The 18,649-nt window shown below is 44.8% G+C and overlaps 1 protein-coding gene across 10 annotated transcripts in view; it reads left to right on the top strand.

Annotated features, from left to right (window-relative positions):
- The window catches only part of TENM2 (teneurin transmembrane protein 2), a 1,076,616-nt gene that overhangs the window by 824,367 nt on the left and 233,600 nt on the right, over window positions 1-18,649 (top strand). For 3 of the 10 annotated variants that reach the window (XM_054977125.1, XM_054977126.1, XM_054977127.1), the window contains exon 8: window positions 9,651-9,665. The exons of the other annotated variants lie outside the window; for them this stretch is intronic. In XM_054977125.1, the coding sequence (XP_054833100.1) occupies window positions 9,651-9,665 (15 nt within the window). The remainder of the gene's footprint in view (window positions 1-9,650; window positions 9,666-18,649) is intronic. 10 annotated transcript variants of the gene reach the window in all.

An 18,649-nucleotide genomic window follows, 5' to 3' on the forward strand; every position in this document is an offset into this window, starting at 1 on the left:
TGCAAAGACTTGTGGGATACCTCTCATTTCTTCCTACTCTATTTCCTCTTTCCCTTTCCTGAAAGACCCTCAAGCCCTTCCCCTTTTCCTCTTTCATTCTTTGCATCCACAAGCCAGTCTACCTATATGTACTCCCATCTTCAGATTTCCCTCCTTCTGGCATCCTGTACCAGAGAAAACTGTCTACTTTTGCAGTTCTGGCCATTGTGCCAGACTCAGCTGAATGGTTCCAGCCACCAGGCTTCAGTCAGTTGTGTGGTGGGGAACATGCAAGGATTTACCCCTGTATTCCCATCTGCACACTGTTTCCTCTTTCCCTCCTCCTGGCTATTTTCCCTTGTTTCCCTCTCTCCTTACCACCCACTAAGCAACCTGTCTTTTATCTGCCCCCCCAATTAGGAACCCCAAGCGGCCTATATCAGTCCCCTTATCCATTTTGTCTTTACAGAAACCCTGTGAAGTAGGTTAGTTTGAGAATGTGTAACTGGCCTAAGGTCATGCAGTGAGCTTCCGTAGCAGAGAGGTGATTTGAACCTGCATTTTCTAGATCCTAATCTGATACTGTAACCACTACACTACACTGGTTTTCCTGGGTTGGCTGCTGTTCAACAGTAGCAAACAGCCAGTCCTGGGTGAGTCATGCCAGTTGTGTGGTATCAAGTCACCCAGTTATTGCTGCCATACCTGGCCCCAATAATTTTGCCCTCAAAGGCCAAAAAAGTCCTGGAAATGGCCCTGCCCTCTCCCCTGCTTTTTGTGGCAGAAACCAAGGCTTGAAGGCTGGCAATACTGTTGTGGTTGCCTAGCAATAGCCACTGAGGACATACATTTGCTAAAGCTACAGGTACTGCTTTTATCATGACAGGGATTAACCCCGATGTTATTTTTGTTTCAGATTTCAGATTTTTCTGGAAATCTGAAGCTTATAGAAAGATCTCTGTTGTCTGTCCGTGTCCCCAGTCTTTGGATTTAAGTATCTACCAATGGGACTACATTGAGATTTAGATATATTGGGTATGGATATCTATTAATAATAAAAGAAAATTACAAGTCTTTTCTGTATCAGATAAAACAGAGCAGACAACTTGTTTATTGTTTATGATTTATCTTTGCAGTTTCAAAAAATGTCTGTATCTGTAGTCTTTCTTGTGTATTTTTGAATTATTAAGAAAGACAATGGCAGCAGTTTTCATGAATCCTTGCTTCCTTGCAGACCCACACTATGCTCTTTCTGAGGGATTGATGACTTTTAGGGGCAAAATTTCAGTGGGTGGGTGGAATTGGCAGAAAATGCTGTTCTCTTTTAAGAAAATTTAAGGGCACTTAAGTTTTCATAACTGTGTGGTTGGATACACACAGACATCATTATTAGCTGTAATAGTGTAGCACTATGAAAGTATTTAGCATTTTAAAAAAATTGCATGAGTAAAAAGACAGATCCCTGACACAAAGAGTTGAAAATATGAATGTCAGCAGATTGGGATAGGGATGCTGAGATGGGTAGTAGAGGCAAGAGTTTAAAAAAGGGTGAATGTGAGCAAGTGGAGCTACATATACTTAGGCTTTGTTTCAATTGGAAATGAGGATTAAGGGATTAAATCTTCCAAAATGGTGGCTAATGAGTTCAGCCTAAGAAATGCTGTGTTTTTCTGTTACTCCTTGGCCCACTCTTTCATTTATATTCTGAGCCAGTAGGTTTGCTTGAGACTGTAGTTTATGCTGTACCATTTTCAGTATTTTTTTTTTTTTGGAGGAGAGATGATAAATGGAGACCTTTGGCCTACGAGTTTCTCCATCTGGCATCACTGAGGAGTGCTAAACTTCAGTCTGCAAGGCACAAAGCAAAACAGTAATTTCAACTGGGTAAATAATACCTCTCTAAAAATGAATAAGGGATGTTTAATAGAGATCAATCCTCTCTTTACATGTGGATAAATACATGTTTGACTTACAGATCAAAATGGCTTCCCTGGGTAAAAAGCAGAAATATGCATTTAAAATTTCCTTTCAGAAAGGTTTTTGACAAAAGAGAAAATCAGTATGAAAGGTATTTTCATCAACTATGAAGATAATCAAGCTACAGAACAACAACCTATAACATTTTAAAAACAAGATATTCGAATTTGTTCAGCATCTCATAGTTTCCTCAGCGCCCCCCCCCCCCCCCGTTATTATCTCTAATTTATGCTACATCACTTTCTTTTCTGGAATGTTCTTCATGACTTTGACTATAGTTTGCATTACCCTACTAAAACATACACATTCAAAATAAGAAAGATAGGGATGAGGCAATGTGAGGAGATGCAGTCATTTCAGCAGAAGATGAAAACAAAATGAGCAGTGCTACAAATGAATGTGCATAGCAGTTTTCTAGGAGCCCCTGGAAAATGCAAGTTGCTTTTAAGTGGGTCATTAGTGCAAATTGTGTTACAGAAGATATGCATATTTAGGATTAACAGAAAGATTGAACGATGTGTTTATAAAATTTACTAAGTCAAATTGCGCGTATATATATGGTGAACATGCAGTCTATATGGTGAACATGGTGAACTCTGTAGATCTACTTGGTATTTTATTTTATTAACTTTGTAGCCCACTCTCCCTGCAACTGGGCTCAGAGCAGATAACATATTATATTCATACATACAAAACAGCCATATTATGAATAAAATCTAACAAAACTACAAATACAATAAAACAATTCAAGATGCAATGCTCAATATAGCACAGCCCACATCATTCAAACCCTGTAGCTAGCTGATAAAATGGGCAGTAAACTCAGGAGAGGAGCTCAGTGCTCACCCCCAGCAGAAGGCAAGCTGGATAATTTGCCCTCCTCAACCATCATAAGCCTGGTGGAGCATCTCCATCTTGTAAGCCTGGTGGAACAATATCAAGTCCTGCTGGGCCCTTGTTTCCACAGACAGAGAGTTCCACCAGGCGAATCTCCTTGGGGCCAGGGATCACCAGGAGATGTTTATTGGCTGAACAGAGTACCCTCCAGGGAACATATGGTAAGAGGCAGTCCTGCAGATATGTTGATCACAGTCTGCTAAGGGCCTTGTAGATTAAGACCAAGACCTTGATCCAGAATTCCACTGGAAGCCAGTGCAGCTGGCACAAAACAGGAGTCATATGTGAGTTCCAGTAAGGACACGCACCGCTGTGTTTTATACCAGTTGCAGTTTCTGGATCAGACCCACAGGTGGCCCTGTGTAGAATGAGTCACAGTAGTCCAATCTGGAGATGACTGTTGTCTGGATCACTGCAACTAGGTCAAGGGTCGAGAGATGGGGGTGAGTTGCCTGATCTGACAATGGTAGAAAAATGCAGATCTGGCAACCACCGTGGCCTGGGCTTCCATTGATAAGGAAGCATCCAAGATCATGCCCAGACTCCTTACCATCAGCACAGGCACAAGTGCTGATGGTAAAGTTAATTCCACACACTGATGACAACCCAGTCTGAAATTTTGCACCAGCTGTGTGAGGTGATGCATATAGATGTTAAATAACATTGGGAAGAGTATCCCCCCTCCCAGGGGACACCACACACCAATGGATAACACAGTGATAACTTCTCCTCAAGTGCCACCATCTGTTCCCAACCATGGAGAAAGGAGACTAGCCACTGTATCCCCACATTGGTGAGGCGGTTGGTCAACAAATCATAATCAACTATATTGAATGCTGCCATAAGATTTAGTATCAGCCACATTGACTGGATCCAATCCAGATGCCTACAAAGATCATCTGTGAGGGCGACCAGTGCCGTCTCCATCCCATGGCCAGGGCAGAAGCTAGAATGGAATGGATCCAGGATGAAGGTGGTATTAAGTGCCATCATGTTCAGCATGGCTGACTTTTGTATAAACATGCTATGATGTACTCCCCTTCACTTTCTCCACTGTGAGGCAGATTTTCCCACCAAAATTCAGTTTCCCTGCTTTGACTGAGCATGCCCAAGTAGCGTGATTTTGAAAGTCTGTTTGTCCCACCCTGCCATGCAGATATAATTTTAGCTTTTTACCTCGGCTCAGGAACCTGATGGGGAAAAGTAGGAGCCCTCTTTCTTTTAGAAATGGCACTAGAGACTATAACTTTCAAAAAGAAATAACAGCTTTGTTTAACAGGCAGAAATGGAGTAAGTGTAGTCAAGCGATGGAAATGTTGATTTGTTGTTACACTTGGGCTGTTTCTACACACTATTAAAGAGATGGCCTACTCACTGAACTCTGGCAGGGTTTTTTCACTCACTCCATACGTCTCCGATTTCAAAGCAGAAGCGGGCAGTTTGGCTTTTGTTTTTTCAGCATCTTTTAGCTAGCACAGGAAAATGTGGGAGATTCTGTTCTCAGAACAGATGCAGAAGATACAGAAGCTAGACTACCCGCTTCCTCTTTGAAATTGGAGACATATGGAGTGAGTGGGGAAAAAACCGCCAGAGATCAGTGAGTGGGCCGTCTTTTTTAAAGCATGTGGAAACTACCTTGGTGTTACAGGCAAAATAATACCCTTAAGAACCAAGAATATCATATATTCTTGGTTCTTAACAGTGAGATGTGTTTAATTTAGGTACAACAATGTTTCTTCAGAAAGTTTCCTATGACAGTTCAGGTTTTCTGGAGTTGGTCATTTTCTTTATGCACCTAACTCACTCCTTTCTTGAAACTAGAGGGTATTTCTATCTCCTGAGTAGTCAACTGTTTCCTCTTCTCAACAGATCCGGGGTCCTCCAGACAGCCAAACTCACTTTGAAACTAGGCAGGAATTAATCTCCTCCTCTTCAAAAAATATAACTCTTCTTCTTTTTGGCTTGAAATGGAGTCTCAACTCGCTATCCAATCACTCTTGCTAAAACATACTTCCAGTTCTCTGGTGTCTGTGTGAAGCATACTTCAGCTTATGCTGATACTTAGACTTTGAATTCTTAGACAGAGTTCTTCCTCAGGACAGTAATACTATAGTTAAGGCAAAGGAGTCTTCTTTTTTCTCACTAAAGGTGAACCTGCCTGACTTTTCTTGTCAGACTCCCTGACTCCGAATCCTGTCAAAAACCAACTGATTGCCTTCAGACTGGTTCTAACTGACCAATCAGAGAAGAGAGAACAGTTTTTCACTCAAGCTGTCCATTCTAAGGAATAGTTAACTCTTCCCCTCCCAGCTCTCTGATTATGCTGCACTTCGGAAACCTTCTGTTAAGTGCAATCCATCACACATACAAAGATTGTTAAATATCCTTTATATCACATTATATTTTATGAAAGTTTACATTTCATCAAGATCAGTATTATCTACTCAGACTGCAGTGGCTTTCCAGGATCTCAGGTCTTTCACATCACCTACTATCTGATCCTTTTCACTGGTGATGCTGGGGTTGAACCTAGGACCTTTGGCATTGCTTTACCACAGAGCACAGTTCCTCCCTCTAATAGTAACATGCCTAACCCTCATGCTGATCACAAAAGAAGTATAACAGGGCAAGACACAAAGGAAAAAATTACTTTCAGGAAAAAATTACTTTCCATTTTACTCGTTTCATAAGGACAGTGCATGTGCACAGCCATCAAACTGCCTTGAACAGCAGGCAGTGTGAGAGGAAAACAGAAACGTTTGTGGAAGGTTAGCTTGCCTTGCTGTCCCAGATCAGTGTTCATGCCATCCCCTGGATTCATGGAAGATATTATTTGTTGAGGGGACAATGAAGTGTACCTCTCTTCCTGCTGCTGCTGAGGAGCCAATGCAGTGGGGCTCGATCTGTGGTCTGGCAGTGCCAGCCTGTGTCACTGCCCCAGACCCGCAACATGATAGCTTTGGCAACAGGCTATAGTGAAGGCTATAGGAAAGAAGCTGCATTAAAGCCAACTTGATGGAGGTGAGGTGAGACAAGCTGTAGGTGGCAGTTGTTCCTTTCGTATTCATACGGGATCTGCTGTCTAGAATTTTCCTCTCCTATATGCCATTTTGGGAAAACCTGGGCAGGAGGTGTTCTGGTGTCTCCTCTCTTGCCTCATCCCTTTATCTTTACGGGGAAGCCCCACAAGCTGAATGGGGAAGCTATCATCTCCATGTATGTATGCACAGAATTCTGTTGCAGCCTGACACGCCAATCATCTGCAGAGGTGGGTGTACTCATAGATGTCAGTGAGTTCACATGTGCCTAAAATCTAAGCAGGATAGAGCTATTAATAATAGCTAAGAGACTGAGTTGTGAGCTGGAAAATCCCTTCTTCAAATTTCACCTTTCTCCACAAAGTAGCCTTAAGAATTACCCACAATTATCTCAATGCTCAGCCATAATGGGGGAAATTATATCTACCTATCCTACATTATTGTTATAAAGGTCACTGAACTAATCACTGTTGTGAGTCACTGCACCTGCCAGATCTGTGTTCAAATCCCAGCCTAGTTTTAGCCATGCTTTTTACAGCTTGAAGTCCCTATCTTTTTAAAAAGGGAACAGTGGTCTACTAACGGGCAGGTAGGGTTGCCAGCTTCTGACTGGGAAATTCCTGGAGATTTGGGAGGGTAGAACCTGATGAGGGCAGAGTTTGTGGAGGGGGAGGATATAATGTCATAGAATCCACCCTTCAAAGCAGCCATTTTCTCCAAAGGAACTTATTTCTGTGGCCTGGAGATCAGTTGTAATTCTGTGAAATCTCCAGCCCAACTTGGAGGTTGGCAACCCTACTGGCAGGGCTCGATTGAAGATTATTGTGATTAAAATATATTCCTTCTCCCTGAGTTAAGACCCTTAGTTCCATCCCATTTTACAGGTAGAAATCAGTGACACAGAGGTACAGGCCATAGTTTTTTTTAAAAAAATACAGGATTATAGTTGCGCATCCAAAGTTTCTGAGTCCCAGTTGTTGACTCATCTACAAAACTATGCTAATTGAATGCTACAAATAAAGAGCCATATTGCAAAAGCTTCACCTTTAGCAAATTAACATCTATTTGCATTAGTTGCAATTAAAAGAATGTATTGCTTTTCCAGAAATATCCTACATTTACTTAGATACATTGGAAATACTACTATTAATCATTTGCTGCACCTGGTGTGGCTATTTTGGAGACATATGATTCAAGTTTGTCATCTGTAGATATTTCAAGTATTTTGTTCCTTAGCTGCAGTTAAATAATCTTTGAAGATGTTTATTTACACTGACAACATGCAAACCTATCACAGAACAAAAATCAAGTATTTTCTATTTTTTTTTAAAAAAAAAATACAGTTTATTACAATATAAACATTTTTGACATTTTCACATTTCTGTGATATAATAAACAAAGAAAAGCAATTTCTTCATGCCAAAATTCTGTACAACAGAAAAAGAAATATGGGAAAGCAATGGCTAAAGCTTTCTGTTAATATTTTGAGAACACCCAGAAATCTGTTTCCTTTTCCTAGCTCAGAGATATTCTAATAAATTCTTAAAACCCAAAGAAACCCTTTACTTTTCTACCACTGGTTGTAAATCTGATTCTGTTGAAAATTGCAGGAACATACATACCAGAGTGTCACAGGAACATACACGCCAGAGTGTGATTGCAGTATACAAATTTTATGGAGGAACGAGGTACACCACAGATTACATGACTACAGAGAAACCCAGCATCCTGCTGCGAAGGGGAGGGGCCGGAGCAGGTTTATATGCCCTTAGCTCTGCCCTCCCCGAACACCCATATGCTGGGGAGAAGGGAAACTGCCTTCCCTTCATCCACAGTGGCAAAAGCGGCCCCCACCCTAGCCGCTGCGCTTTTGGGTGGGAAGGGGCCGACTTGCTCCTTGGCATCCTCTTCCACACATTCTATGAAGTCCTCAGCTCCTTGGTTTATCAGGGAGCTGGGGAATATGAAGAGGATTGGAAGATGACTACAGTAATGCTGGCAGAAGACTTGGGACAGATCAGACAGAGCACATCCTAGAGCCTATCTGCAGCCTGTGAGATGGCAGTGATTGTGACAAAGAAAACTTCCTTTGTCACCATTGCATTAGCAGAATATCATCAAGCTCAATTGTTTTAAGTAGTTGTGACTTTGTAACACGTAAGTCCAACCCTGCCAGGGATGAAAATCTGGCCCTGAGCTGTGATGCTTTTGCAAAGTCTTTGTTGACAAAATCTCATCCATTACGACTTGGAGCCCAAGTTGAGAGCAAATCCCATAACTGAGGTTTCAGAAGTGCCTGCTTGTCCTTTTATTATGGATAGTTTCATATTGATTCTGCTTCTGAACGCTGACAGGTTCTTTGGGAGTTTTAAGGCCATCTCTTGTACTTTGGACCCATGCCCATCCTGGCTTTTAAAATCTTGCCAGGAAAAGATATTGGAGCCATTATTGAAAATCATCAACTCCTCCCTGATTGAGGGCACTCTGCCTAAACCTTTGAAGGAGGCACTTACTAGACCTTTGCTCTAGAAATCTTCATTGGCTAGGAATGAGGTGGCCAGTTATAGGCTGGTCTCCAATTTACCTTGTCTCAGGAAAGTGATAGAGCATGTGATGGCAGAGCAGCTCCCAGGGCTCTTCTTGACCCATTCCAATCTGATTCCAGGCCAGGGTTTTGTATTAAGATGGTTTTAGTTGCCCTGGTAGACAATCTTTGTCTGTTGATACTGTTAGATTTCTCAGTGGCCTTTGACACAGATGACCTCTCCATTCTTTTCCGCTGGCTTGAATATGGAGTTGGTGTTAAGGGCATAACCCTTCAGTGGTTTTGCTGTTTTCTGTCTGAACATACGCAAAGAGTCTCCCCTGGAGCTGCAGAGTCATCAACTGGGGAGGTGCCACAGGGTTTTATTCTCTCTCCCTAAAAGGCTGCTCAACCTCAGAGCTTTGGGGTTGGGTGCCGTCAATAAGCAGATGACACCCTGCTCTATATCCAGTCCTCCAAATGTGTCTGTCTTGGTTCTGAACCAATGTTTGAGAATGTGGTCAGATGGATAAGACAGAAGAAGCTGAAGCTCAATCCACTTCCTTATTCATATCTTTTCCCAATACAAGCTGCTGGGATGCAGCCCAAATAGGAGCATTTTGCTCCAGAACCAGTCTTTGAATTGAGTCTAGTCCATGTTTTCTTGTAGAGGACAGTCACTGGAGTACAGAGATGTTTGATTTGGGGTGATCCAAAGATTGTTTTCAGGTGCAGCTTCCTTTCCCTCCTGGCTATGCATTTCTCCAGAGGGAAGCCCATTTGGGAACACCAAGCACAGGAACTGGTCTTTTGTTCCAGAAATATCATAGGTCCACTTGGAGGGCAGATTCCCATGACTATGAGGGTGTATGATATATGTAGGAGTAAGCCTCATTTGGGGGAGCAGAGGGCATGTATCTGTTCCGGTTCCGTATTCACATCTCTTCCCAATACAAGCTTCTGGGAGGCAGCCCAAATAAGAGCTCTTCTTTCCAGAACCAGTCTTTGAATTGGGTCCAGTCCATGTCTTCCTGTAGAGGACAGTCTCTGGAGTGCAGTGCTGTGTGATTTGGGGTTTAAAAACAAAATGCTTCTTGACTTCTACACTTGATCAATTCTCCTGTATACAGCTTATGGCTGTGCAAGCTGTTCCAAATACAGAAGCCCTAACCTATGCATCACACACAAGTGGTGCAGAGGAGAAAAAAGCAAGAGTCTTGAAAAGAGAACCTGAGAATCAGGGAAGTTGGGTGATCAGAGTGTTGAATTAGGGCTACGATGTCTCAAACTCCCTCCTTCCACCCTGTGCAATTATCCTGGGAGCAGAGGGCAAGTGTCTGGTCTAGTTCCTTATTCATATCTCTTCTCTTGTAGCAGGACCCACCATAGGTCCACTTAGAGGAAAGAGTCCCCTGAACATGGAAGTGTATGATATGTGCTCCTCCAAACTTTATTTTGGGGTGCAGAATTTTTCAATTTTTCCCCAATATTTGTGTTTGGATTTGTGAATAAGAAACTAGGAACTACAGATAGGGAACTGGGAACCAAGTTCATCTTAATAAACACAAAAGACTGCTGAACCCCTTCATACTCTACTCCGTGGTTAAACTGGCCCCTGGTCATGTCGGCACACATCCACAAAGTCAGGGTACCAAAAGACTGAAGTAATATACCACTATTTATCTCAATGCTGTCAGTTACACAAAAATCCCAAGAAGAGATAGAGCAGATGTTTTGATTTTCCAGCCCTCTCTGCTTCCTGCTTTTCCTTGGGCTGGATTTGGAAAGGTGAATCCCAGGCTAGGTTGATATAAAAAGGCCTATGCCCACATCATAACAACAAATATTTTAAAAACTCACATTAACCAGCAGAAATAAAATACTCAATTAAATGCAAAACATTGCATCATTATTATCCCCAAAGGTGTGATGTAGTGCTTGGAGTTTGGGGCTAGGAGTGGACTGAGGAGAATTTGTTTCAAATTCCCACTCTTCCCCAACGGGTCCCTCTGCTATTGCACACCCTGCAGCTGCTGAACTATATTTTGAACTATTGATAGCATGTTGAAGAACAATTACTTTTTTAAAATATAGCTTTCATCAATAGAACATTATCTGGGATTTTAAAGGGACAGGACATTTGCCATTGCAAAATAAAACAAATACAGCAAGTGAGCAGAACTTGCAGAAATGTGTAATGGGGGCAGTGATCCTTGATATTAGAGCAGGGTAATGATAATAATGTTCCTAATCTTCATCTCTGAAATGTTGGTATGTAAGCATTGTATATTCCTGTGGGCTTTACAGGCTTAGGTCTCATCTTCAGATAATAAAAAATAATAATAATAATTAAAAAAAGGTCTCATCTTCAGCAGGGGGTGAACAGCACTGAATGATACTAAGATTCTGTTAACCTATTTCTGTGTTGAACACTCCAGTTGGTAAAAAGGTTATCATTCTCTGTTGTAAACACAAAACCTAGACTTTGAATTTGAGCCAAAAGGAATGAATGCTGGTGTTCAGTTGGAGGTAGTGCGTTAATATTGGAGCCTCAGTGGAATATTTGCACTTTTTTTAGTGCTAGTAATTACAGTAGTAGTTGCACTTGCACAGTTACAACGGAGACTCAGCAGAACTATAAGCAAGGGCTATTAGCAGAATTTATTGACAGCTCAAAACTGTATCATATATGGCACGAACTGTATTAATAGACAATGAAATACAAGTCTACAGGGGCCTTCTAAGAGTTCAAATGATCCCAGAGCTAGCTCTGCACTGCTTACGGAATTAATAGGAATGAAGAATAATGTCGTAGGCAATTCTTAATATTCACTTGTATTTGCTACAGATAAAAATATGTGATGCAGAATACTCTCTGAAGTAAATTTATGCAGGAATGCTTTCTAAGTTCTGTCTAATATAGAAAGCATTAATTTATTTAACTTATTTGTAGCATATTTTATTGTTTCAATTTTTGAAATGTTAGATGAAATATAGTAATACTTTCAAAAATTGATTAGCTGCTAATACTTGTATGGGCCTCTATAACTCTTTTAAACATATTACCTCTTTAGCAGGTTGAAATATTTATATCTGTTCCCCAGTTGAGTAGTATCTCCAGATATACCTGATCAGTCTTTCATACATTTATAGCATCTGCATATACTGGAAAATTTTTCAGTTTAACATTGCCATGAACAAATGAAGATGTAAATTTAATTAATGTTGTTCAACAAATTAAAACTATTATTTCTCAAGTAGGTCTTTTACACTTCCTAGATAAATCACCTATCTAGCCACTGTATTCGAAAAAAGAAACATAAATAAGAAAACTTCGAAATTAAATGACTTAGCATGTACCCACCACAGCTTATAGGTTCCATTAAGTGAATTTGAAAGGAATGGCTCTCTCAAACAGATCAATGCAAAGGTTCCCACAATCAACAGAGAATTGCCTGTTAACTTTGTTATGGTTTGCTCTTTGATTGTGAAATAATTAAATAAAGAAACTGAAAACAAAATTTAAATAATTATGAAAATAAAAGAGAGAATGAATTTGCAGTAGCTTTTAGGGTGCATTGATATAACTGTCAATCTATGGAAATATATCATCATGACTCTCTTCTGAATTTTAAACTTTGATTTAAAAAATAAACTAAGTCTGTAGCCCTTTTTGTTGCAGAGCTATAAGGAACAATGTGTATGCAGTTTTTGTACAGATTGGCTAGAGCTGAGTCATGAGCTTCTTCATAACCATAACTTCATAACTTCTCATCTGCTATTTCCCAACACCTTTCTCCTTTAGTTCTGTCTTGTTTCGTTCTCGTCTGTTTAATGTCTGTAGTGACAGCCATCTTGGAATGAAATGAGTTTTGAGTGGCCACCTCTGTTTGCCATGAAAATTTTTTCTCAAGAGTAGGTGGGATGATGGGGGAGGGGGGAGCAACAGAAAAACAAACGGCCACATTCTTTCTGCCTAGTATCTGGTTCTAATCATTATCTACAAACCAGCTTGCTGTAACTTGCATGTATGAAAGAATGTATTCCTCTGAGTTTGTACAGAATGTCATTTACTAACCAATGAATAACCACTGTCAAACTGCTACTCAGCTACCTCAAAATCTGAGACTTGGGTTAATTAACTCAAGAAGATTTAAACTCCAGAATATTTCACTGCATAAAAAGCAATACTTTACTACTGAAGTACAAATACAAGATGAAATATCCAGGCAGTCTTAATCCTCATCATCTCCCACCACAGAAAATAAGGTATTTAGGAGAATCTAAATAAATCGGTAGCAAGAATAATCAGTTCTTTGAATGCTGAAGTTGCATACACTTTGCATGTATATCAAGTGTTTTCCCACCACAATACATTATCTGTACATACCTACCTTCCTAAGTATTATAGGATATTTCCTAGGATAGAGGAAGAGAGTCACAAACAAGTGTAATCTAGGAATATCCCATTTTAGTAATTAAGACATTGGTTAATTGCTATTTCCAGCCTCCCGCTTTGCCAACACCATTTTGAATCCTACCCCACAGTCCTATGCCATGCAACATCTCTTAAGATAAGAATGTGGGTACACTAATTAAAATTAACAAAGGACTAATAGTATAATTGTTAAGTAAGCAAATCCTTTAACCCTGGATATCTGAGGGTTATCACAAATGTATGGGTTTTTCTATAACTTCTGTATATGCCTGCATGGGATAACATGTAAATACGAGATGGAAGGCAATAATCGTCTCTTAACAGCACAACTGCATTTTACATTTTGTAAACTGTTAATGTCAATGTTATTTATTTTTTTAGTCTGGTAAATAGTCCATCTGTTCAAAACCACATGATTGTAATTACAAACAGATACCATATAGTACATGCCTCTTTCACCCAGTATTCTAATGCCCTCTCACTCTCTGGCTAACAGACCTGATATGGATGGTACAGATCAGTGTGATTGTTTACAGTGACTGCTCTTATGCAGTTTTGGTAGCCGCTGTTTTTATCATCTAGATATTTCTTCATCTTCGTTCTTCTGTGCCTCCACACATGGGTACTGCGCACGCGCAGGCCAGCCGCCGGAAGATTTTTTTATCGCTTTCCCAGCTCCGAAGGGGCCGTTTGCCGCGCGCCTCAGCGACCGTTTCCCGCCCAAACGGTCACATGCTCCTCAGCGGCCAACGGCCCCTTCCCTCAGTTCTCTTCTTGCCGCCGCTTGAGGAGAACGTTCGCTTGTAGCTCCGTGCTTTTTTCTTGTGCTTTGGATTGCTTTGGATTGCTTTCTCGTGACTGACTTGGACTGGATTTGACTTCTCTCTGTTTACTGATTTGGACGGACTGATCTCGGTGAGGTATTTGACCCGGACTGTGTGACTTCGCTTTTGGTTTGCCCCTGGAATGGCTTCTACAGCCCTGTTTAAGCACTGTGCCCAGTGCCGTGCAAAAATGGCCCAAACGGATGGACATAGCCTTTGCCTGCTTTGTCTGGGAGAGGAACATGTAGTCCCCACTTGCAAGATCTGCCAGGGCTTTACGCATAAAGCCAGGCAGGAGCGGTCCGCCCGCCTCAAGGCTTCACTGTGGCAGCGGGTCTTGGACGCCCCTGGGCCCTCCGAGGCGGAGAAACCTGGGGCCGCGGAGAAGGCTGGTCGTACCTCCACCCATGTCGGGAGCCGGTCGCGAGCGGGCTCTGTAGCCTCTTAAAAATCGGTGGCTACATCCCGCCCGGCGGACAAGCCTGCATCGAGGGCAAGCTCGGTGGCGAGGTCTGCGAAGTCCCCGCACAAGTCGGCATCGGTGAGGTCGGAACCGGGGAGGTCGACTCCGAGGCCGGAACCGGGAGAGTCGGAACCGATACGATCAGCCCCGGCGTCGATCGAAAGGCCTGCGTCAGTCCCGGGACCGGAGGCTGCGCGAAAGGCGTCGACCAAGAGGACATCGGTTCCGAAAGCTTCCTCCGAATCGGTGCCGAAGAAGAAGGCTAAGAAGGCCAAACATCGTTCTCGGTCCCCTCGGCGCCGGCCTGCAGAGGAGGTGGTCCTGGTGTCTCCACCTACACCGTCGCCTCACCTAGACTCCCCTGACCGTCCCCTCCTTGAAGAAGAGGTGCCGGATCCCGGGGCCTATGTGGTCCTGTCGAGTGGGCGGCGTTCGCCAACACCGGAATCGAGCCCGGCTCCACGTCGTCGGATCCGAGAGGCGACCAGGGATCCTTCGCCTGCACAGTCTGCCCGTAGTCAGCGGTACTGGTCGGAGGGGAGTGTCGGATCCGAGCGAGTCGGATCCGAACGGTCTGTGGCTGCGCGTCATCGACAGGCTACAGATCTGCCTGAGGCCTTTCGGTGCCAGTGGAAAGGGGCTCCGCCTGGCTTCAGATCATCGGATCCGGGGCCGTCGTCGTCTAGCCGTCGTGAGTGGTTGCCCCCACCCTTCCCAGGAGACGAAGTATCAGCTCTTCCGTCTGATGAGGATGACGAGGATGTGGGGTCCGGCTACCGCTCTGAGTCGTTCTCTGAACCATCCCCAGACGACAATGTTGGCCCATCCACCAGCTCTCCCTTCGAAGACCTGCGGATTTATGCAGACCAAATGGCCCGCATGTCCAAGGCCTTGGAGATTGATGTATCTTCCGTGGTCCCGAAGACGAAAGACAAGCTGCTGTGCAGGATCTATGGAGAGAACCCGGCTACAGTAGGTTTTCCTATGTTGGAGGGCTTGGAGGAGATCATCGACAAGGTCTGGAAGTCACCATCTGACCTGCCTGCCACGTCCAAACGCATCGAACAGATGTATAAGATCAAACAAGGGACGTGGCAGTCTCTCATCAAGCACCCTCCACCATCATCCTTGATAGCCGAGGAGATTCAGCACAAGAGGTCGGGGTCCTCCTCCGTACCACCGGATAAGGAGGGAAAGAAAATGGACGCACTGGGTAGGCGTCAATACTCAGTCGCTGCTTTGGCCCTCCGGATAGCCAACTATCAAACAATTATGGCGGGCTATCGGCTCTACCTATGGGAGAAGCTAGCCAACTATGTCACTGACCTCCCTGCTGACAAGAAGGCGGTGGTGTCGTTGCTGCAGACGGAGGCAGTACGATTATCAAAACAACAGATGAATGCTGGAAGTCATGCAGCTGACATGGCGGCTCGGGGTATGGCATCAGCGGTGCTTCTGAGGAGACACTCGTGGTTGCGGTCAACTGCCCTCCCGCAGGAGGTGAGGGCCAAGATTGAACGTCTGCCCTTCGAGGGTGACTCCCTCTTCTCTACCACCACCGACGAGGCGCTTAAGAAGAAGAAGGAGGACCGGCAAACAGCTCGCTCCCTGGGGGTCACTCCGGCGGACAGGTCCACGTTCAAGTCTCGGTACTCGTCGAGGTATAATCCCTACCAGTACCGCAGCAGATACCAACCCCGTCCGTACTATCCGCAGTATCCTACTTCGCAGCGCCAGTATACCCCAGCTCAACACCAAGGCAGGAGGCGTAGGCCGTTCAAGCCCCGCTCGTCTCAACCTCCACCCCAGCAGAAAGATCCGCAAGGGGCTGGAAGGCAGTTCTGAAGACCCGGCCCTGCGGCAGCCCTGAACTTTTCGGACAGACTCAGTCCTTTTTTGTCTGAATGGGAGTCAATAACATCTGACTCATGGGTCTTAACAATTGTTGATAAGGGGTACGGGCTGGAATTCACTGAACTGCCGATGTGTACTTCACCGCTGAGTGCGGTGAATAATACCTTGGTTGAGCTAGAGGATGAAATTCGGTCCCTCTTGGCTAAGGGTGCTGTGGAAGAGGTGCCCTTTGTGGAGTCTGTGAGGGGTTTCTTTTCCCGGTTCTTCCTAGTCCCTAAGAAGGATGGGGGTCTACGTCCAATTTTGGATCTTAGGGGCCTAAATGCCTTTCTAAGGGTCACCAAGTTTAAAATGATCACACTGCCTGCTATAATTGCCCTTTTGAGGAAGGGGGATTGGTTCGCTGTCCTGGATTTAAAGGACGCGTATTTCCACGTGGGGATCTTGGAGGAGCATAGGAGATTTCTGTGCTTCGTTTACAAGCAGCGGGTATTCCGTTACAAGGTTCTCCCCTTCGGCCTTTCCACAGCCCCACGTGTGTTTACTAAGTGCGTGGCTCCTGTGGTTTCCTTTCTTCGAGAGCAGGGCTGTACCATCTATCCCTATCTCGACGATTGGCTCATAACGGCGAGCTCGGAGGCTAAGCTTCTGCAAGATGTGGCATTGGTGCTAGACACTTGCGAACGCTTGGGCCTCCTGGTTAACTTTGAAAAATCTAAGCTGACACCTAGCCGTGTTGTGCCTTATATTGGGGCAGTGTTCGACTCAGGGGAGGCCAAGGCTTTATTGCCTCCAGAGCGGGCACGTTCTTTGAAGAGACTGGTAACCCTGTTTAAACGGAATCGCTATCAGCCAGTGCGCATGATTCAATGCTTGTTAGGGCATATGGCTGCTGCGACTCCGGTGGTCCCTTTTGCGAGGCTGCGGATGCGCCCGCTTCAGAATTGGTTTGTGAGGAGATACAATGCTTTACAGCATCCCCCGACTGCTAAATTCTCTGTTCCCAGAGCCGTTATATCCTCTCTGAACTGGTGGTTGTCGGATGTTAATTTGTTTAAAGGGACCCCATTTGGTTTCCATCATCCCGAGTTCTCCGTAACCACGGACGCCTCTCTGCAGGGGTGGGGGGCTTTCTGTGGGGAGCTGTGTGTTCAGGATGTGTGGTCTGAGAGAGAAAAAGGTCTCCATATTAATGTGCTTGAACTGAGGGCTGTTCGTTTTGCACTTATGTCGTTCACAGCAATCTTGCAGAACCATCAGGTGCTGGTGCAGACGGACAACACTACCGCTATGTATTACCTGAACCAACAGGGCGGCACGGTGTCCATGATCCTCTGCAGGGAGGCCACGCTCATTTGGGAATGGGCAATCAGGAATGGGGTGACGCTTCGCGCCATTCATGTAGCTGGGTCCGACAATGTGCAGGCGGACACTCTCAGCAGGGTGCACATGCTGAATCACGAATGGGGGCTCAACGCAAAGTACGCTGGGCCGATCTTTCGGAAGTGGGGTCGCCCAAGCATAGACGTGTTTGCGACGTCGTCAAACACCAAGGCCGAGGTATTTTGTTCTCGGGCAGGGAGCGATCCCCTCTCTATTGGGGATGCCTTCCAATTTACTTGGGCCCGGGGACTACATTACATGTTTCCGCCCGTCCCTCTCATACCCAGGGTGCTGTGCAAGGTGGAAAGGGACAAAACGGACTGCATCTTAGTGGCTCCGTTCTGGCCACGGCAGCTCTGGTTCCCGAAGCTGCTGGAGATGTCCGGCCGAACTTACGTGGCCCTTCCACCCCGGAGGGATCTCCTCCTACACGGGGAGCTCTTTCACCACGAGCCCAGGAAACTACACCTAACCGCTTGGCGGATTCGGCCCCGTCCTTAGTTTTCTCTGAGCCCGTCAGGAAGGTCCTACTGAACGCTAGGAAGCCCTCCACACGGCGTGCCTACAAGGCGAAGTGGAGTAGGTTTGAGGCTTGGGCTGCCTCTAGGAAGGTGGCGCCTCTAGATAGCCCCTTGGGGATGGTCTTGGATTATCTTTGCGAGCTGAAAGACCAGGGCCTTAGTGTAGCATCTCTGAAGGTGCACCTTGCGGCCATCTCTGCGTTCCATGATCGGGTGGATGGCTGCACGGTTTTCTCTCACCATAAGTCTCGCCAGTTTTTGAAGGGGATGCTTAATCTTTACCCGCCTGTGTCACCCCCTGTGCCCCAGTGGTCTCTCTCCCTGGTCCTGGCCAGGTTGATGTTGCCCCCTTTTGAGCCTTTGGCTACGTGCCCTCTGGACTTGCTCTCCTACAAGGTGGCATTCCTCGTGGCGATCACTTCTGCCAGACGAGTCAGCGAGCTGGCTGCTCTTAGGGCAGACCCCCCGTTCCTTCGCTTTCATGCGAATAAGGTGGTCTTGCGACCGTGTCTTTCGTTCCTGCCCAAGGTGGTGTCAACCTTCCACCTTTCACAAGAGATTTCTCTGCCTGTATTTTTCCCTGAAGCTTCAACTAAAGGGGAAAAGGCCCTCCACAGTTTGGATCTGCGGAGGGCTTTGGCTTTTTATTTGGAAAGGACAAAGGTGTTCAGGAACAGTCCCTACCTTTTTGTGTGTTTCGGGGCGAAGGACAAGGGCCGCAGGGCGTCTGCACAGACGGTGTCCCGTTGGA

This window comes from Eublepharis macularius, chromosome 4, assembly GCF_028583425.1.
Source record: "Eublepharis macularius isolate TG4126 chromosome 4, MPM_Emac_v1.0, whole genome shotgun sequence".
NCBI lineage: Eukaryota > Metazoa > Chordata > Lepidosauria > Squamata > Eublepharidae > Eublepharis > Eublepharis macularius.